The sequence below is a fragment of the Peromyscus eremicus genome, chromosome 5 (genome assembly GCF_949786415.1).
Source record: "Peromyscus eremicus chromosome 5, PerEre_H2_v1, whole genome shotgun sequence".
Classification (NCBI taxonomy): Eukaryota; Metazoa; Chordata; class Mammalia; order Rodentia; family Cricetidae; genus Peromyscus; species Peromyscus eremicus.
Window position 1 is genome coordinate 48,762,869 of NC_081420.1, and position 22,226 is coordinate 48,785,094.

At 38.7% G+C, this 22,226-nt stretch overlaps 1 protein-coding gene across 1 annotated transcript in view; it reads left to right on the plus strand.

Moving 5' to 3' along the window:
• Ryr2 (ryanodine receptor 2) overlaps positions 1-22,226 on the plus strand; it is a 415,387-nt gene that overhangs the window by 261,158 nt on the left and 132,003 nt on the right. Inside the window, exons 53-61 of the mRNA XM_059263016.1 lie at positions 408-486; positions 3,304-3,393; positions 3,748-3,885; positions 5,655-5,732; positions 7,760-7,835; positions 10,356-10,479; positions 14,665-14,780; positions 16,590-16,654; positions 19,012-19,133. Of these exons, the coding sequence (XP_059118999.1) occupies positions 408-486; positions 3,304-3,393; positions 3,748-3,885; positions 5,655-5,732; positions 7,760-7,835; positions 10,356-10,479; positions 14,665-14,780; positions 16,590-16,654; positions 19,012-19,133 (888 nt within the window). The remainder of the gene's footprint in view (positions 1-407; positions 487-3,303; positions 3,394-3,747; positions 3,886-5,654; positions 5,733-7,759; positions 7,836-10,355; positions 10,480-14,664; positions 14,781-16,589; positions 16,655-19,011; positions 19,134-22,226) is intronic.

Here is a 22,226-nt window from a genome sequence, read left to right on the forward strand (position 1 = left end):
TCATTCATAGTTTAATAAACACAGTTTAAAAAGACAGCATAATTCCTAAGGAAAAAATGTAAGAGAGAAGCATGGCTTCAAACTTAGTGAGTGTTGGTTTGGGTTTGTTTTCATTTTCTTGTATAATCTATTGTCATCCTCTTTGAATATATTTTAACTAACATATATTATTACATTTATTTTTATATTAACATAATAAATGATGTCTGAGTTTGAGATGAATAGATAGAACATGATATGCTTGACTTACATTGTTTGGAAATGTGAAGAAGCAGTCCTTTGTTACAACTATTTTTTAAGTTATGAGTTGAATGGAATTTGAGTATTACTCAGCTGTGAGTAAATATAATACATTTGCCTGTGAATTCTGTAAAACACCAAGCTCTTTTCCTTTATTTTTATTGTAGCATTACAATTCCTGAGAAGTTGGAATACTTCATTAACAAATATGCAGAACATTCCCATGATAAATGGTCCATGGACAAGGTAAAAGTCAAAAGTGCTGTCAGGATTTCCATCCAAGGCTGTCATTGTGAAAGACTGGTCACTGCTCAGTCTTCCCATCTAAGGCTGCCATTGTGAATGACTGGGCACTGCTCAGTCTTCCCATCCAAGGCTGCCATTGAGAATGACTGAGTGCTGCTCCAAAATATCCAACTATGCCAACTTTCTCTTTGTATGTGTATAGTGTATATATTTGTGTATGCATGTCTATTCATTACATGTTTACGTGTAGTGATCAGAGTCTGACTTCATTGACTGTATCACTCTCTCTTTTATTTCCTTTAAGACAGGGTCTTCAGTGACTCTAGAACTTTCCATTTCAGCTAGATGGATCTGTCCATCTCCACTGCCCCAAGTTCTGGGATTACAAATGTGCACCACCATGCCATATTTGTTCTCACTAAGCTACATCCCTAGCCCCAACTTTCTCTTTTAAAGAGAGAGCTACATCCAAATTAGTAATGGGCATTTAGTTACAAGCTGTTCATGTTAATACTTAGCTAGTTTCTCCATAGTAAAAATGTGACATAATCTGGAATTTTAACATTTCTAAACATCAGTTCATTAAATTTTGAGTATCATTTCTAAATGTGTATTGTTTGTGGGGTAAAGGGTAATGACCACTAGTGGTTTCAGGAAGAAGTGGTGATACCAGATTCAGAACTTAACTTTTAACCAAATTTTTGTTTTTTATATGCAATTTTAATTAGATGAACAATACTGAAAATCTGTGTGTATGTGTATGAGTTGTACATGTGAGTACATGTTGGTTTGTGTGCACGTGCATATGCATATGCCAGTTTGAGTGCTCATGCACGTGTGTGTGTGCATGTAGAGGCAGAGGTTGATGTTAGGATATCTGCCTCTATCACTGCCCACCTTGGTTTTTGAGGCAAGGTCTCTCCCTGAGCCCAGAGTTTACTGATTGGCTAAACTGGCAGAGAGCTCCAGAATTCCTCTTGCCTCTGTTCTCTCCAGTTACACACGTGCACTGTCTACCACATTCAGCTTTTCACACTGGTGTTGTGGATCCAAACTCAGATCTTCATTCTTGTACAGCAAGCACTTTACCAAATGAGGCATCTCCCCACATCCTTGAAGAGTCTTAAGTTTTGTTGATTATGTACTTTCTATACACCTATCCACATAGATAGCTCACTAAAAATAGAATACATCTACAGAATGGTGTCCCCAAGGAAAAAAAGTACAATGAGCAAACTCAATGAGTTGCATCCTATCAATTGATTCTCATTTCTGTTGAGTTTCATTTCTGTTTGAGAGGGAATGGTGATCAGAAGTTTGTCAGAGAAATTGAATTAACGTGGTACAAAAATCTAGCATGCACATGTACAGCCCTGAAGTGAAAAGCAGGTGCCCCAAAGGATGCTCATGTCCTGAGATAAGTCAGTGGCATGGCATGTCTCTTTCCTAGTTCGATGTCTATTGCTGTGATAAACACCGTGACCAAAAGCAGCTTGGGAGGAAGGGGTTTATTTAGCTTATGTCCTTATCATAGTTGATCATTGAAGGACAATACAGCAGGAACTCAAGCAGGACAGAGGCAGGAACCAGGGAGGAACACTTGCTCCTCATGGTTTGCTCAGTTTGCTTTCATATATAACTTGGAAACACGTACCCATGGATGGCACCACCCATGGTGAACTGGACCCTCCCACATGAATCAGTAATAAAAAAAATGCCCCCCACACACATGCACTTAGGCCAGTCTGATGGTGCCAAATCTTTAGGTGAGGTTCCCTCTTCCTTGGTGACCCTGGCTTGTGTCAAGATGACAAAAAGTACCCAGCACAGTCTCATGCTCTGTTCCCCATTGTACTACAACCACCTCTTTCTTTCTCATAGAGATACTTTTCTGTCTGTATGATGATCGTGTGACTCTGTGTCCTAGAAATCAACAGTCTTATCAGGAGAGTCACTCAAGAGTCACTCTGATACAGTAACTCCACTGAACACTGTGTAGATAGAGTAGGGAAGAGTGAGAGATGCCTTGGGAAGGAAATCCTGAACTGGTCTAGTCTAGCTACCTGGACTTTTAGAGCTAATGGTGGTATGGACAAATGAGGCTAAACCAAAATGGTCAAATTATTAGAGGATGAATCAATCCATTGATAGACAGTGGGATACAGAAATGAGTAAATGGGAAGTGTTATTCTGAGGCACTCCTGATTTGCATATTTTAAACCAATCTCTCATAGACATGCATGCATCACAGATTAGGGCTTAAGATGTGTCCCGAATAATTAACACCAGTCTTTGGTCTCTATAGCCTCTCTGTGGGGCATTAAGCATGGGCACAGTTATAGACCTGGTTTGTTGTAGGAAGACAGGGTGCATTTAATCTCTGGTCAAAGGAATTCATTCCAAGTGTCTACTGAAAATGACACTAAGAGGGGAACTCTGAAGTTAGGTAACATTTAGACCTCAGTCAGGCCAAGTGGTGCAGGCTTTTAATTCCAGGTACTTGGGAATCTGAGGCAGGAGAATTTTAATCCCAAGACCTGCCTTGGAACACAGAATGCATTCAAGGCAATTTAGCAAGATGTTGTCTCAAAATAAAAAGTGAAAAGAGTCCTGGGGGTGTAGCTAAGTGAGAGACAGCTTGCCTGCTGTAAACAAAGCCTGGCTTCAGACCCTGGCCACACCAAACAGACAGTAGGCCTTAATCATTTTCTTAATCCACTTTAGGGTTATTTTACTAAATAGTTGCTAAGCACATGTGCGCCTAAAATACCAAAATTAATATATGTAAAACTATTTTTAACATTTTGTTTGTTTTAGTTGGCGAATGGATGGATTTATGGGGAAATATATTCAGACTCTTCTAAGGTCCAGCCACTAATGAAGCCATATAAACTATTGTCCGAAAAGGTGAGAGGTTGTTTTTTTTTTTTCCCTTAAATTTATAAAGTATTATGTTTGGGGAAATTTTTGTTTTACATGTGTTTGTGTGTGTGAGCATGGGCACTTGTTTGTACACGTGCTCATCGATGTGGTCAGAGGATAACTTGTGAGAGTTGATTCTCTCCTTAGCAGCCTTAGTTGGCTAACACTTCAGCATTTTATACATCCCTTGAATGTTTTTATTTTTTCTTTTATTTATAAATATCCTGTGATAATCAGTTTTTGAGTGAAAGCAGTCCATTTCAAAACAAATCATTAAATATTTTGAATTTTCATTTTGGGTTCATGATACCATTAATGCTTTAATTTTTTTTCCTCTAGGAAAAGGAAATTTATCGCTGGCCTATCAAGGAATCTTTAAAAACAATGCTGGCTTGGGGTTGGAGAATTGAGAGAACACGGGAGGGAGACAGTATGGCTCTTTATAACCGGACTCGACGCATTTCTCAGACAAGCCAGGTGAGAATCATATGACAAATGGATTATTTGTGTTATTTAAACACACATATATATTTATAGTTTAATATATATACATATTTTTTACACATGCATGTATATGTATATATAATATATAAAATATACACCACATACATTTATAGTTTAATATTAGATACACATATTTTTACATATACATATATGTGTGTATATATATATAGCATACATATACATATTCTACACACACACACACATACACACACACACATACACACAGAAAGAGGCATAGAGAGATCAATGTTAGAGTAAAAATTAAAAGAATAATTATCTTTCTGTCCTCTTTCATGACTCATATGCTTGTTATCTGAATTTCATTCTTCCTCATCATGTACTATTTTTTAATAAAAGAATAAGCATAATGATGAAATATTTTACAATAGAACTTAAGATCTATGAGAAGACTGAGGGTTCATGTCTTCCTCATTGGTTGGACTAAGAAAGGGATAGAATACAGTGAAACTGTGGAAGTTTACAAGTAGATGTATTCATTTACTGGTTTATTTTTGTGTGTCTATGTGTATGCATCTCTGTGTACATATGCACACATGTGAGTGCAGCTGCCTGAAGAGGGTGTCGGATCCCTGAGAGCTGGAGTTATAGGCAATCCTGAACCACCTGATTCCCTGACGTGGGTGGTGAGAAATGCAGGCACTGAGCTGTCTCTCTAGCCTCTCTCTCTTTTTTAAAAATACTAGTGTTTTTTCCTTTGAAAATTTCATGCACGTATTCAGTCTCTCCATTGTGCGATGTGTACTGACTGATCTTGTGCAGGTAACCACGGCTGCTGAGAGTTCATGTGTGCAATGGCCAAGTCAGATCCAATAGCCTTTCTTAGTTCTCCACCTCATCTTCTGGCTCCTACAGTCCTGACCTCTCTTCTGTGATAGTCTCTCAGCCGTGTGTGTGTGTGTGTGTGTGTGTGTGTGTGTGTGTGTGTGTGTGTGTGTAGGGATATGAGTGCTAAACCAGTCATGAATCTGTGTGTTAGCCACTACCCACTGTAAAAGGAGCTTCTCAGACCAAAGCTGAGAGCAGCAGAAATCTATAGGTGTCAGTATAAATATATATATCTTGCTTTTAAAAGCAAAAAATGTAGAAATTAGGCAAGTCTGGTCAATGACGATTTCCTTGTAAGCCACTAAAGGCTACATGGTACCGTTGTTTAAATCGAGTTGGCCCCTGCTTCTCTTCATAACTGACCCACAAACATGCTTGTAAATGGTGAGCTCTTCCGCTCTTTATCGCTAACCAGGGTTGGTGGGAAGCTCAAGGCCTCAGTGGCCCTTGGCTGGGGACACACTACAGGACATGGGATTCATCACATACTTCTAACTTAATAATTAACTTTTTAGAAGGTCTCTCCCTGAGGTATTAAGATTAATTATTTAATCATAAGTGATTGTGAGACACTCACAATTTAATTTAATGTGTCCTTGAAATTATCCTGTTGCCTTTACCGCAGGAAACATTGTTTGATGCTTGCCCTAAGTTTTTTTTTTTTTTTTTTTTTTTTTTCGAGACAGGGTTTCTCTGTGTAGCTTTGCGCCTTTCCTGTGACTCACTTGGTAGCCCAGGCTGGCCTCGAACTCACAGAGATCCACCTGGCTCTGCCTCCCGAGTGCTGGGATTAAAGGCGTGCGCCACCACCGCCCGGCTTGCCCTAAGTTTTTGAAGGCTCTTTCTGCAGCTTTTAATGAGATGCTTCTCTTTTTCTTTTTAAATAAATCATCCAGGTGTCTATAGATGCTGCGCATGGGTATAGCCCTCGTGCTATTGACATGAGCAACGTTACACTGTCTCGAGACCTGCATGTGAGTATCCAGGTTTTCACAATAGTCTCTAAAGCTGTTATGAAAAGCAAACCAGAACACTTTTGTGAGCATTATACAGCGTGCATTGTTTCATCATATGACCAGCCTGTAGAGTTCATGGTTAATACACACTCCACCTTTTAGTACCCTAAATGTAGAAAACCCAAGTTCATCTATGGTTTTGCCCTTTGTGATTTCTGTTACTCCCTGTAGTCTGAAATGGTCAGCAGTTGCCACTTCCCGTTCTGAGTTCCATGATGTAACTAACCTCTTATTATCCTGCTTCTTTCCACCCTGGACATGAATCTTTCCTGTGTTCAGTATTTTTATGTTGTGTAGACTGACCCCTGCTTAACCATGTAGGCCATCAGATTGACTGTCAAAGTAGAGCAGTGCTTGTGTTCAGTTATCCTTATTTTATTTTATGATAGCTCCAGACTGTAAGTTCAGTGATGCAGAGGAGGTGTGAGGTCTGGAACACAGGAGGAAAGATGATCTCTGGTGCAGCATGGCAGCACCATAGTTAGTGTGTGGGGGAAGACATATATGCTATACTAAGGATCTGGTACTATCTGAGGTTTCAGGCCTCACTGGGGGCCTTGGTAAGCACCACTCAGGATGAAATAAAGGTGGCTACTGTACAACTTTCAAAACAATGTTTCCTTGGGGCTGAAGAGATTCATCAGGGGTTAAGTGCACTTGCCACTTTTCCAGGGGAACTGAGTATATTTCCAGCAATGTCAGCAGCTCACAAGTGTCCAGCTCCAGAGGATGCGATGCCCTCTTCTGGTCACTGTGTGTGCCTACACACACATACACACACACACACATACACACACACACACACACACACACACACACACGCACATTGTGGGTACCTAAAGACATACACACATACACACACATTGTAGGTGCCTACAGACACATACACACATATACATGCACATTGTGGCTGCCTACAGACACACAGACATTGTGGGTGCCTACAGATACATACACATACATTGTGGATGCCTAAAGACACACACACACGCACACACACACACACATACATATATTGTGGGTACCTGTAGACACAAACACACATTGTGGGTGCCTATAGACACATAAACATATATATATACATACACACTGTGAGTACTTACAGCCACAGACACACACACATAAATATAAAAATGCATGAGAAAAGAGTAAATAAATAATCAGGAATTTTAGGTTGTTAATCTATGGAAATTGGTCACATTCCATTTGTCTTGTCCAGAGCCCCTGTCTTCTCTGTGTCACTAAGGAATGTGTTTTGAAATGACCAATTTGAATGAAAGATAAAATTTATTTCCATAGAGCTTAAATTAGCAAGTTAATATGGAATATTGATCTTGGTGTTAGTTCAAGAGAACTAAGGATATAAATATGAACTTCATGTGCTGTTAAAATGTTTGGTTTACTTTTCATTCTTGCTCATGTAGGAACCAATTAAAAAGACATTGTAATCTTGACTTTGAAAGAGCACAAGAATATTAGAATTTTTCCCTCAAAATTTATAAGAAAAGATCACATCTGATCTAAGATTCCCCATTTGGTTTAGACAAAGAATGACCTAGAAGTAAAATCTTTGTCCGTAGAATTCTTCTTATTTATTATTTAATAAGGTACAGGTTGGATTATAAAACTTTGAGTTAAAATGCAAGTTTGTATTTATATAACTATTTTCTGTCCATATCCATAAATATTTTGAAGATTCATTGTTGAATTAACAAAAGACATATTTAAGCATAATGAATAAGAAAGGCTATTTCCATCAAATCCACAGTTTGGTGATATTTAGTGTCTAATTTCTCAAATCATTAAAATTCTATGTAATTGGATTTCCAAGTGGGGAGTTTTCTGATTGACTACTTCAGGTTCATCTCAGAATTAATATTCTGCTCTATTCCTTTAAGATATGTCTGTGTGTTCCACCTCAGAAGACAGCTCTTTCCTTTTTCACTGAAGAATCAATTAACTCTTCAATATTTGGTACGTTATAGGCTATGGCGGAAATGATGGCTGAAAACTACCACAACATATGGGCCAAGAAAAAGAAAATGGAGCTGGAATCCAAAGGTAGTATTTCCTAGAGACCCCTATTAAAAACCCAGAGAGTTGTACTGTAGCAGTATAGGATCCAATGAAGTAGGTATACGTTTTTGCTTAAAACCCCACCATACCTTCATTATACGAAAATGTTTCAAACATGCCTGCATCCAGAGTCCAACTTACAACTGTAATTTCCTTACTGTTAATGTATATTCCTTGTGTGTTGGGATTTTAATAATGTTATTCTTTTCCTCTTTGTATCTCAAAATTATCTGAATTTAAAGTACTATCTAAGTATTTGAATTAGCATCAAAGTGCTGGACACTTTGTTATTAGTGTATTATATTTCTTAAACTGACCACAATCCTCATGTCTAACTAAACTTTCACCAATTTTGTGCGTTTTGCACTATTGCGGCCCTTTCCTTTTGTTTACACTAGTTATGTTATTGCCACTTTCCTGCTTGCATTTGCCCTTTTCTCACTCTCTCTAGCTTTGTTTTTAGTACTGGGGATTGAACTCAAGCATTGTGAATGCTCGGGCACTGCCTTAGGGATGTCTTCTGCCAGGAACAGATGTCCTCAGCCTTTTCTTTACCTTTACATTTGAGACTGAGTTACCATGAGATTGAGGCCGGCTGTAAACTTACTGTGCAGCCCACGCAGGCTGCAATCTTCTTGCCTCAGGCTCCTGAGTAACTTCTTTTCTCCTTTTTCTTTTAAACATTTTTAGATTCTTTTCTATTATTTATGTGTACATGGGAATGCAGTACCCCCCAGAGGCAGGAAGAGGGCATCAGATCTCCTTGAGCTGGACTTGTAGATAGTGGTTGGGATGTGCTGGGAAGCAAAGCTATCCTCTGAAAGAGCAGTGGGTTCTCTTAACCACTGAGTCATCCCTCCAGTCCTCTTTCTCCTCTTGAAAAAGTACCAAAATGCTAATGAAATCTTTTCATAATTTACTTACATAAATACATTATTCAAGCCAATGCATTCTACACTGAACTTCCTGCATTCTTACTCATTTGGCCTTAATTTGTGCACATATTATATGTGTGTTTGTATATGTGTAGGTGTGTGTGTTTGTATATATTATTTGTATGTATTTGTGTATGTGTGTGCATGTATTTGTGTGTGTGTGTGTGTGTGTGTGTGTGTGTGTGTGTGTGTGATTTCCGTGTGTGTTAAGGTTGGAAGCACTCAGTGACTCAGCATTGAGCCTGCAGTTTCATTTCTGCCCATTCTGATTTCTTTTACCATCATCACATCTGTTTGTAGATGTATCCATTTTAGAAAAGCCTGAAGAAATAAATTTATTTCATTCACCCTGGTGTTTAGTACTCTTTCTGTGCATGTGAGGAGAATATGAAAGGTTCAGGGAGAATAAGAGACCATAATAGAAATGTGTATCATTAAGAGAAAAAGAGTGAGGCCTGGGAAAATAGCTTAGGACTTGCTTGCATACACAAGGTCCTGGGGTTAATCCCCAAACATGCTAATGATGAGATAGAGAAGCAGAGGAGTTAAAGTCCTGAGACTAGTAACCATGCTCCAACACCAGTGGCAAGGGTTTAGGGTTCTTCTCCACTTTCACCATCACTTGGAATGTTTTTGCACTATGGTGCTCTGCCATGGAGACAAGGGTTGAACTTTCCTTCCCGTCTCATATGAAGGAGTTCACAAGTCAGAGTGAGTACTGGCATGTTTTGGGTAGCATCCTTGGAACTCCTGCATCCTCTCAGCTTTCTGTTGAGCTGCCTCCTTTCCCCCTACATAACACACCCACACCTACATGACCAGTGGGAGAAAATGAGGGATGAAAGAGCAGTCACACTGCTATTTAGAGGTACCCTTGCCCCTCCCTCCTTATGAGTTCTTTTGTTTTGTTTTTGAGACAAAATCTCATAGCCAAGGGTGGCATTGAACTTGATATATAGCTAAGGATGATCTCTATCTCCTGTTCCTCCTGACACCACCTCCAGGTGTTGGAATTACAGGCATGTATTCCATATCTGACTGAGTCTCATAAATTTTTTATATTATACCTACTTTCTATAAGTTCTAAACATATAGGATATCCAGGCTTTTGCTAGAAGCTACTGGCTGAAATCTTTTAATTTTTCAAATATTAGATACTTGATAATGGTCAACTTTTAACTTAGCAAGTCTATATGTATTTGAGTGTATGTGTGTGTGTTGTATTTTTAGATGCATACTGTGATCTGGAAGGTGCCACAAGAATTTCTTATTAAAGACATATTCCTTTTCTTCTCTCCTCGGGACAAAAAAATGAAGCATCACCCTGGAGCTTGTCTTAAAATCTCTCTACTGAGTTGTATCTGCTTTATTGTCTATTACCACTCCTCAAATTTAGGCTCCATGTGAATAAAGAATGCCCTTGGCTTTTTTCCTTCCATGTTGACGGCACATGTAACCAGCACTTGATATTATAAATACATGTATTTTCAGGTTTGAAATGCCTGTTAGAAGGCCCAAGTACCATTGTCTGGGTGTCATCTCAGAGTATATTGTCTTACTGTTCTCTTAGGAGGAGGAAACCACCCCCTGCTGGTGCCCTATGACACACTGACAGCCAAAGAGAAAGCCAAGGACAGAGAGAAGGCCCAGGATATCTTCAAGTTTCTACAGATCAGTGGTTATGCTGTATCCAGGCAAGTGGACATCCATCTCATGTTCTTTCCAAATGCTCTTTGGGATTTCAACTGAAAATAAGTTCAATGACCTGACTAAACCTGGGGGCCACTGGATAGTATGTTCAAAACACACATCCTAGCTTCCCTTCTGTTGCTGTGGTAAAGCATCTGGCCAAAAACAGCGTAGAGGAGAAAGGATTTATTCCCTCTCACAGTTCTAGGTGGCAGTCCGTCGTTAGTGAAGACACAATGGCAGGAGTGGAAGCTGTTAGTCGCATCACTGTCAAAAGCAGAGAAAAGTGAATGCATATATGATTAGTGCCCAGCAACCTTTCTCTCCCTTTACACAGCCCAGGAATCTACAACATGGAATGATGTCATGTTGTTGTTGTTTTTACTCTTTGCTGTTTTGGGGGCCCACTCCCCAGCTCCCAAGTAAATATACATGGAGACTTATTATTACTTATGAAAGCCTGGATTTAGCTTGACTTATTTCTTGCCAGCTTTTCTTAAATTATTCTGTCTACCTTTTGTCTCTGGGATTTTTACCTTTCTGTATATTTGTATACCTTTTCTTTCCTTCTTATTCCATGTCTGGCTATGTGGCTGGGTGGCTGGACTCTTCTTTTCTTGCTCCTCGATTTTTTTTTTCCTGATTTTTCCTTCTATTTATTCTCTCTGCCTGCCAGCCCTGCCTATCCTTTCTTCTGCCTCACTATTGGCCATTCAGCTCTTTATTAGACCAATCAGGTGTTTTAGACAGGCAAAGTAACACAGTTTCACAGAATTAAACAAATGCAATGTAAAAGAATGCAACTCATCTTTGCATCATTAAACAAATGTTCCACAGCATAAACAAATTTAACACATCTTAAAATATTCCACAGAATGCTGCCTACTTTCAGGGTTAGTTTTCCTACATCAATTAGGTCAACCAAGGCAGTCCCCTCACAGACTTACCCCCAGGCCAACCTGGTCTAGACAATCCCCCATTGAGATTGTTTTCCTAGGTGACTCTGTGTTGTGTCAATTGGACAGTTTAACTATCACAGCTCATACCAGAGACAGCAATGCCCTTAGCTGTTTGTTTCTTTTACAACTTCATTCAATCTCCATCCATTATTTCAGAAAAATCTCTAAGCAAATGAAAAAAGAAGAAAAAAAGAACCATACCCCATTTGCATAAATGCAACATTTTAACATGTAGTATTGGAATGATTCATTTTAATTTTATATTGGATGCTATAGCTGGAAGTTTTCTCTGGTCCCACCTAGCCTGGTGGTCCCTCAGCCACTTATAAAATCATCACTCAGAGACTTATATTATTTACAGACTGTATGGTCTGTGGCTCAGGCTTCTCATTAGCTAGCTCTTATAATTTAACCCATTTCTATTAATCTATAAGTTGCCATGTGGCCATGACTTACTGGTATTTTCACATCTTGCTTCTCCTCCGGTGGCTCACAGTGTCTCCTTCCTCTCCTTTCTCCTCCTACTATCTCTCTTGGATTTTCCCACCTGGCTCCATCTTGCCCTGCCATAGGCCAATGCAGGTTTTAATTATTTATCAACCAATCAGAGCAACACATATTCACAGCATACAGAAAGACATCCTACAGCACTTCCCCTTTTCTGTCTAATCAAAAAGGAAGGTTTTAATTTTAACCTAGTAAAATTGCATATAACAAAACAGTTATCAAGAAAAGAATTACAGTTACAATATCTAGTCTATTTATATTTATCAAATTCAAACAAAATATTCTATTTATCTTATATTTGTGAGTCTAAGGTTTCATACTTAATTTACCTTTTATCATAATCAAGGAAAATTATAACTATCTAGTCTTCAACTACATCAAAGACCCCAGAAGGATATAATATTATCTAAGTAAACAGGAAGTACTTTGTAAGCAACTTCTAAAAATCTAGAATGACAGAGACAGCTGGCTACTTGAACAGTTACCTAAAGTTCCTCTGCAACTTTGGGGTATCTATCTTCAGCCTGTAGGCCTAGAGTCTCGCAGTCACTTTTCCTGTGTCCTGTAGAATGTCTGGCAGTCTCCTCTTCAAAGCAGGAACCTGAAGGCAAAACAAACCACCTTGTGTTGGCAAATTCAGCGGTCATTTTCCTATGGGTCCTGTATGTCCATTTTATACAACATTTTGCCAGTCAGTCCAGGCAAGAATAGTTTCTTACCCAAATGGCCAGTTCTGCCAAGAAGAAGATAAACTCCATATGGAGTGTCTTTGATGCCCATCTTTCTCTTTGAAGTAAATCAGTGCTTCCAGGAGCAGACATGTCTCACTGTCCAGAAAGTCTAAGTTTTTAAAACATTTTAAATGCTATATTCTGTAGGTCTTTGAAGTGTTTGAAGATTACCTACCTAATTGAAATATATCTATATATACCTAGAAAACTTAACTAATATGACTATAAATTTGACTATCATGGATGACTAATTATTAATCTGTATTTCTTAATCATGCATTATAATTTCAAATGAGCTACACAAACACAATATCTTAAATGAGAGTAGAAATATACATACGGTATAACAAAATTAACTTTAAATTTGTAATAAACTAAAATCTATAGCAATGTAAAACATTTTAAACAAGTTGTTGCTCTTTAAAAGTAGGTTCAATCTACCCTTTTATCCTATCATATCTATATTATACCCTTTTCTTTTTTAGAAAGAGAGTGTATTTATAATCAACCTCCTTTAAATAAAAATAAACATTTATAAACAATATTTTGGGAATTTGGGAATTTGGGAATAGCTTCTCAAACTACTTCCTGCTGGATGGGGGCACTGGCAATCTTTTGAGGATCCTGAGAAAATTAAGAATTATGGTCAAGTCCTAACTGGAATAGTCTGCGAGACTGCATTGTCTGAGCCAGTTGCCTTGAAGCTGTTCTGGATGTTGGATCATCTGGGCCATGGTGTCATCGGAGACCTTTCAGGGGGTCTTGGCTGATCAAACCATATTAGCCTGGAAACAATCCACAGGTTCTCATCTTCTGCGGAAACAAAAGAAGAACCTCTTTTCTAAAGCAACGTATCCTTAGACACAAACTTTGAGGTCAAGATGCCTTTAAAATATATGTATTTGCTTAACTCGGTAGCCTTTACAATCAAATGTCTTTCTGCAGTTAAAAACCCCAAAGACAATATAATCCAGATTCTCTGTGTAATTTCCGTCTTTATGTGGCTTATTTTTTATATTATTCTTATTGTCTCTTTAAAGACTTATTTTTTAAAACTATCTACTTCTTTATATAACTGTCTATCCTCCTTTTCCTCTTTCTTCTAAGCCTATGTACATATTTACAGACACACTATAAACAGTTTAGAATTTTATTCCATCTGAATCTGTCTCATTGTGAATCTATAATCCTTCTCTGACCAAGAGAGATTTTTAACTGCTAAGCTGTGAGGCTAGGACCAGCAGCCTTGGCTACTGACTCCACCCACCTGAGTTTTTCAACATGGTAGAGGGGTACCCAGGAGAGTCATGCTTACCCTGCTAACTCTGGGGTTCATGCTGCCATCAGTGAGCATGCAGCTGGACCATAAACCCTTTTTGTCTGTATGAGTAAAAGCTAAATCTACCATGCAGTGTGCTGCACTGCCATGCTGCACTCAAGCCCACATGCCGTGGTGTCTCTGTACCTTGGCATCTCTATATCTCAGCCCGCATGAGACATGAAATAGAAAGCTGTTCTTAGCTCAATTTTAGAATTTCTTTTTAAGTTCTGTCAAGTTTTAGGTGGGAGTCGAGCTAACACGTTGGGTAGCCAAATGTAACCAGAAGTTTTCTCCAATACCACCTGGCCGTGTGGTCCCTCAGCTGCTTATAAAATAATCATTCAGAGGCTTAATATTAACTGCCAATTGCATGACCTATGGCAGGCTTCTTGCTAGCTAACTCTTATAACTTGACCCATTTCTATTAATCTATAAGGCCAAACAGATTTATTTATCAACCAATCAGAGCAACACATATTCACAGCATACAGAAAGGCATCCCAACAACAGGATGTAAAGCATTCCTTATAGGTAAATTCCTCTTTTGTCATTAGCTCTAAGAATATTATGTTGCCTTCAACTTTATGCATAGTTTTTAAAATAAAATTTATCTTCTGAGAGACCACATATATACATATATACATACTTCAGTGTTTATTTTTGTTGTTTTAGAGGGTTGAAGGACCTGGATCTGGACACACCTTCCATTGAGAAGCGATTTGCCTATAGTTTCCTGCAGCAGCTGATCCGCTATGTGGACGAGGCTCATCAGTACATCCTGGAGTTCGGTATGTAGTTTCTCTTACTGCTCATCATTGTCGAGCTCTTGCTATTTCTAGTGTTTGAAGTGTCAGGGTGTCCACATTCCATCCATCTCAGTACAAAGGAGTGCATAACAGTCATTAACCAAGTTTCTGGAGAGTAGGTTGAATTGGAAAACTTTAAAATAGCCATATAGTGTTATATGAGTGCACATGAATTTCTTAGACACTGACAGAGTTTGGTTATTTCTAAAACTTCCCTATTCTAAGTTTTTAATCACCTTCTAGCACAAAAATGTTTTTTCCCCTGAATCAAACATATCAAACCAGGATAAAGATTGTTCACAGTTTGAACCTCTTGGTATTTAACATAAAATTGTATTTGAATTTTTTTTCTTGGTGCATACTTCCAAAAAGTACTTTTCATTTATTTGTTTTGTTTTTGAGGTAGAGTCTCACTACATAGCTAGCCATGGCTGGCCCTGAACTTGCTATATCAATGAGGCTGGTCTTGGATTCACAGAGATCTACTTGGCTCTGCCTCCTGAGTGCTGGAATTAAAGGCTTGTGCCATCACACCTCGCTAAGAACAGCATTTTCATACTGAAAATTTGAATACTCTGGTGATGAGAGTTTTATCAAGGGGCCTTTCTGTGCCATTGCAAAGGTAGAGAAAATTGTAAGGCCCCATAATAAAAACATTAGCATCTCCGCTTTACATTTCCTTCCTTCATTTCTATTCCCATTTCATTTCTGCTGGTGTGGTTCTGTTATCTCCAAACCTGTTCATATTATGTCAACATATTATGTTAAATGTACAAAAGGATATTTCTTACACTTCCTGAAATATTTGGTGATTTGACTGTGCACAAAGCCATCTTGATATATTTTACACAAGAAAGTCCGTTATAAAGATGTTTGCAAGCTAGGAGGTATGTGCCCTGTAATACTAGCTACATGGGAGGCTGAAGCAGCAAGATGGCAAGTTCAAGGCCAACCTGGCCTACAGAATGAGGTTAAGGCCAGCCTAGGTAACTTAGTGAGACTCTGACTCAAAATAAAAATAGACAGAGAGCTGGAGATGCTGTCCACTGGTAGAGCACTTGCTGAGTGTGTACTGGGTTCTTTGTTCTATCCCCATGACCAAGGGGAAAAATTCAAGTGTAAAACAAACAAACAAACAAACAAAACCAAAAAGCCAACCAACAAAAAAAACCCATATTCTTTTTCTTGTTCCAATATCATAAAATATAATGTCTTCCATAAAAATTACTCTGAATTTCTAAGATTAGCTAAAGCATATATCATCATTCCTATTTCTAATTGCAAAAGTTCTTTTTTTCTGGCACAAGTAAGTTTGAGTCTTTTAAAATCTGAATGCTTATGTTCATCTCTGAAATTTTAGTTTCATACAAAGTTCTGCATATCGACAGAATTGCTGTAGATTATTATTACCTCTTCTGTGTATATAGGCATGGGCTTTTTCTGTATGCATGAAGTGGGTAATAGAGACTGTCTTCCAATCCAATGTGCTAAGGTCAATCAATTACTAACCTTGTATCTTTCTTTAAACCCTGGGGAAAACAAGAGTGGTTTTTCCTCACATAGGAAATCCTTTTTTGACATAGGTCAGGGTACCTTGGCTCTCTAGCGGAATCCTAATTTTGCAGCTGAGTATTCACATTGCTGAAGTTAGCCTGAACACTTTGTTTGGCATTTTCTTTCAGTTTGGTGGGATGATACATTTAGGAAGACATTTTGAGCTATGCATTTTGTATGAATTTCTTAAAATGTTGGAAGTTCTACATGGACCTAAAAATCTCTTCCTGTCTACAGATGGTGGCAGCAGAAGCAAAGGAGAACATTTCCCATATGAGCAAGAAATCAAGTTCTTTGCCAAAGTACAGTATATGACATGTCTTGTTTCAGCTTCAGTGTGTGTGTGTGTGTGTGTGTGTGTGTGTGTGTGTGTGTGTGTTTACAAAATGGACTTATTAGATCATCACTACTTTTTATAATACACTTGTCTATAAATGCTCCTCTCACTATAAGTATATATTTCCTGGCACAGAAATACCTGCTTGGCTCATGTGAGATGGGTCTGCTTGTGGTATTCTTGGTCAGCACTTACCTTACACTCACCCAGCTCTCCCCACTGTGTTTCTCACATGACTTAGTTATGCCCCACCCCCCACCCCCCAAAAAATCCAAATTCTAATTCTTAGGACTTTTTTGTGTGAAATAGAAGTAGCAACCCGGTTTCTTAACATTTTGTACATCTTCTGTTAGGCAATAAGCTTAACTGTGTATGAATGACTATATTGCTTTGGTCATAAATTCTGTGTTGTGGGATCTTAATCTTGCTCTTTCACAAGCTGAGGCTTAGAGGATAAATTGCTCATAGGAAGAGTATCAAGGGTTCTCCATATTGCCAGGGACTTCATCACTTCCTTCAGCCAAGGAGGGATGGAGATTAAGGGAAGTGTGGCCTTGCCACTGGGCTCCTTTACTTCCTTAGCTGTGTCAGGCAGGAGACTGGCCTGGGGACTGTCACAGATACATTAGTGTCCCTTGTGTAAGTGTGCCTCTTAACAACACAGTCAAACTGAAGGCACACTGCTACTGACAGTTTTTTTCCAGTATAGTTGTATTGGTGATATTTCAGATCATTTTCTATAAACACATTTGGTAGATTTTCAAATGGCATGTTTTTGGAATGATTAATATCTGCTTTTGGTTCTGTTTTCAGAGTTACACCGTTTACTGGATCTCTCATCTATTCTTTCTACTCTATATAGGACTTATAGTTTGATCCAGTCATCTAAAGATGTGGTTATGCCAGGATGTTAGTAATAGATGGATAGATAGAAGATAGATTGTCAGACGACAGAGAGATAGATCAGTATCTGGATGTTAGTAATAGATGGATAGATAGAAGATCGATTGTCAGATGACAGAGAGATAGATCAGTATCTGTAATCAGTTCCAGCCACTACATGATTGTAATCCCCTCTTGACACTCAATTATCAGAAATGATATGTATTCATGTCACTAATATATCTTTAAACTGCTTATTTACCCAGCACCCTTAGTTGTTGCTTAGAGATGTTTACTGTGACTTAATTTCATTCTCCATTTTGATCGAGTAACTACTGTCTGCCAGCCAATATATTCAGGCTTTATTATGACTTTCAAGAGAATGATAAAATTGTGTATTTAGTCATTCATTATAACTGTTTTGTGCTACAAGGTAGGATAAAAACACCATATCCAGCAAAAATAGCAACTAACAATTCTAGAAGCCAGAAAATGACTATATGGATCTAAAAATCCAACCCCATTTCTTCCTATCTTTTGACTAAAAGGCTTTGAGAGAGGGGAGATGGAGAAAGAAAAAAAGAGAGACAGAGACAGAGAGACAGAGAGAGAGGTAGACATAGAGACAGAGACAGAGAGACAGAGACAGAAACAGAGTTCTATCCAAATTAATGCCTTGGAGGGGCAGTGAATATAAGATTTTTCTCTAGTGAAGATATCAGAAAAGGTCTGCCTACACAGTGAAGCACCTCTGAGCTGAGGTCTGCCAATGAGGAGCATGAGGAGTCAGAAGTGCCCTTCACAGGGAGGAAATTGTGTGTACCAAGATGTGTGTGCAAGTACACAGAGTAGGAGGAAGAGACAGTCTAAGGCAGTGGAGCTAAATCTGAATAAAGTGGGGACCTTGGCTTTGAGAAAGGGCAGATACCATGTATGTTGTGTAGGGAAGCCGGCAGCACTGTGGTTTTGAGTAGGTCTCGTATTTCATTTTTCATTTAACACCTACAAAGCAGAAATAAAGGCAGCTACCACACACAGTATACAGTAGGACAAACAGCATGGTGCTACATCCTTTTCAGTTCTCACATATAATAGTGACTCAGTGTGTGGTAGCCCTGGGGATTTGAGAGCCTGTTGGTCACTGAACGATATTGTACGAACACAATCAAGTATATATCATTTTGAGAATAATTCTGAACTGTTCAAAACTGTTGTGTTCTTCATAATTATGTTACAGCACATCCTACTCTGCTCTGCCCAAGCTCACAGGCATGCACAAAAGCATGTACATATGCACACATACATGAGCTGGAGATGACAGAAGAGAATCATCATGGGTGCAGTATTACACGGGCACAGATCTCTGTGGGCTCTGAGCTCTTGCCACGCCCCCCCCCAGTAGTCCATTCTGTAGATCTGTTTTCTCTTCCTCTCTTTCAGGTTGTCCTTCCTTTAATTGATCAGTATTTCAAAAACCACCGTCTGTACTTCTTGTCTGCTGCAAGCAGGCCTCTCTGCACTGGAGGACACGCATCCAACAAAGAGAAGGAGATGGTGACGAGGTACAGAGCTATGGCCTTAGAGCTTTGTATTTGATTCCTTTGTGTTTGTATTTAGGTCAGAGAACCCCAGAACCTTGAGCAGAGCTGGGAGGAGAGTCTCCTCCCCTGAGTCTCACACTAGGTGTGGAGAGGTTCTGCAAGTTAACATATGTGTATGTTAGAGACAGATCTTTTGATTTTGCTGCTTAAAGGTAACACTAACAGAAGAAATAAGACACCATTCAAGACGAAGTACATGAGGGTACTATCTCCAGCCCATTAGCACTAAACAACTCAAAATGACAGCCAGAATCTCCAAGGAGGTTGGGGAGGAATCTCCATTTTGTTATTTATGAAAACAACTGTGTTTTGAACATTAGTCGCTTTGATTTTTTTCTTGACAATCTAATGTTTTTAAGAGCTTTCATTTTTAAGAAGGTAATGCCCTACTTAGACACTATTAGTTTTTCAAAAATTTAAATGAAATCAGCCCCATCATGGTAATGGAGTGAAGAAACAAAACAAAACATACCTTTCTGGTGTTCTCTTGTGCCTCTCAACCTGGCATCTTAGAAATGCCTTATTTGTTTTAAAACCCTTGTCTTCTTTATAGATGCTTTTTTTTCCCCTGTGTGATTCTACTGTGTTCCTGGGGTGTATGTTCTTAAAACTCAACTAGGACTCAGTCTATATAAAGATTAGCAGCTATGAAGATCTCTGACACTGCATTGCTCACAATCATCCCAGGTTTTTAGAATGTATCTGAGCAATATTTTCATACAAGAGAGTAAACTATATGAAGAGCACTTCTCTTGGCCTTGATGTTCCTGCTGTGTGGAATGATCACGTCATAGACAGAGTGAGATGTACCTGAGTGGGACCACCATTATCAGTGGAGAGGAGTAAGAGTCCAGGCTTGAATAATGTGAGAGGGTGGAACCAACTCATTTAATTTTTATTATCTGCTTCCCTGACTACACAATGCCACTATTCTCTCTCTCTCTCTCTCTCTCTCTCTCTCTCTCTCTCTCTCTCTCTCTCTCTCTCTCTCTCTCTCTCTCTCTCTCTGCCCCTCTCTGTCTCTGTATCACCTTCTTAAATACTGATCTCCCTGTGAGGTTGATAAACACACTAGTGAGCATGGCAGGATGAAAGGCAGTGCAGGGTCACAGCCCACTGTGAGACTACCCCCCTTCCAACTTGGGCATGACCTTCCTCCTTAATTCCCTAGAGAGAAAAAGGTAGTCTTGCAAACTTCTCAGGGATGCTCTTCCATGTCTTTGGGCCCATGTCCCTGTGGACTGAGAGAACACACACAAGCAGCTAGAAAACCCAGAGTCGCCCAGCCCCCATGAAGGATGGTGAATCCTGAATCTCCTGCGTCTTTTGGGGTCATTTAGCTGTTTGTAACAGAGACCTTGTTCCCCAAGGGTGTTGGTAATTTAAATATCGCTCGATGGATGTAAGCCAAGAGAAAGCACACTGAGAGAAAGCAATGAAAACATACAAGTAAACCAAAACAAATTCTATTTTTTCCCATTTTCAGTCTCTATTTTTAGTCAGTGTTAGCTTTACTCTTGGAAATGTTAACTGTTTACAACACACAGATGCCAAAACACTAAGTTGTATACTCATACTGCACCCAATTTTTACTTGCTGATTATACTTAAAGCTGGAAGAAAAAAACCATAGACCTGTATACTCCTGAAGTAGATTAGCCTATTGTCTCTAAGCAATCTTGTATCCCTCAGAGAAAAAGTTAGAACCACAGGTTTCCAGGGCTGCCACTGAGTGATGTCATTGTGAGGCCCTAGAAAGCTACCTGACAACTCTCATTAATGAATAATACTGTGGTGTTTTCAGTGATACCACTTTCCATTTAATAGCACCTGATAGAAAGAGGATTGGTAAAATTTACTCTTCCCATTAGCCTTCCCAGAAAAGAAACACATATGCCTTTGAATAATCTTAGCACACATGCAAAAAAAAAAAATGAAACCAGAGTAGAAGTAAATTACTTCATGATGGTGCTTTAGTGTCTATCATGGGAAGTTAATCTCAGAGGGACAAATTCATACCTAAACCAATAGATTAAGTAATGATAAATTAGGGTATATAGATAGATAAAATAGATTGTATAATTAAAAATCATGGTGGCTAGAGGTATCTAACTTAGGGAAATTACCATAATCAAATGCATTTAAAAATATTATTAACCCAACTTGTAGAAGTACCTACCTTTTCACACATATATAGTACAAATAAGGAGTAAGCATAATTTTAACAGCTGTTTTCTTCACATAGTGTATTATAGATACTTCGTTCCATTTTATGTGTTGTAAAAATGAGAACAAAAACCTGATGATCCAAATGTTTAAAATAGCCAATAGCAGGCACCATGACAATAACATACAAACAATCAATTTATTTGAGATGCAGGGATGGAATACCTGAGATTTACAGATGTCGGTGTTTTTACCAGTTGAGTTAAATATTACAACTTAAGTAACTAAAATGAACAAATAATAAGATCAAGGGACTGGAGAGATGGCTTAGTGGTTAAGAACATGTATTACTCTTGCAGGGGCCTGGGTTTGATTCCCAGTACCCACATTAGGTGACTCACAATCACCTGTAACTCTGCCTCCAGGAGATCCATGCCTTCTTCTGTCATCTGTCAGCACTTACACTTTTATATGTATGTGTGTGTGTCTGTGTGTCTGTGCATGCACATGCATGCACACACAGAAAGATAGACATACAGGCAGGTAGATAGACAAATACACACACACACACACACACACACACACATACACACACAATCAAGTAGATAAAATGCTAAACCCTTACCTTGCTGTTAAGACTAGACAAGGATACATTGAAATGTATTTTTTGTTCTGTAATACTGGTTTAAATTAATATTTATTGGTAATGGTTGTTTCTAGCAGTAGTTTCCTTTGTCTGAGTTAATTTCTCCCTGTCATTAATCATTGATTCTGTGAGACACTTTTTATACTCACTTCCTAGCACTCAAAATTCTTTCCTAAGCATCTATTGTGTCTCAAGTCAGAATCATCATGTCTGCAAAGATTGAGATTTGGGACAGCAGAGTCA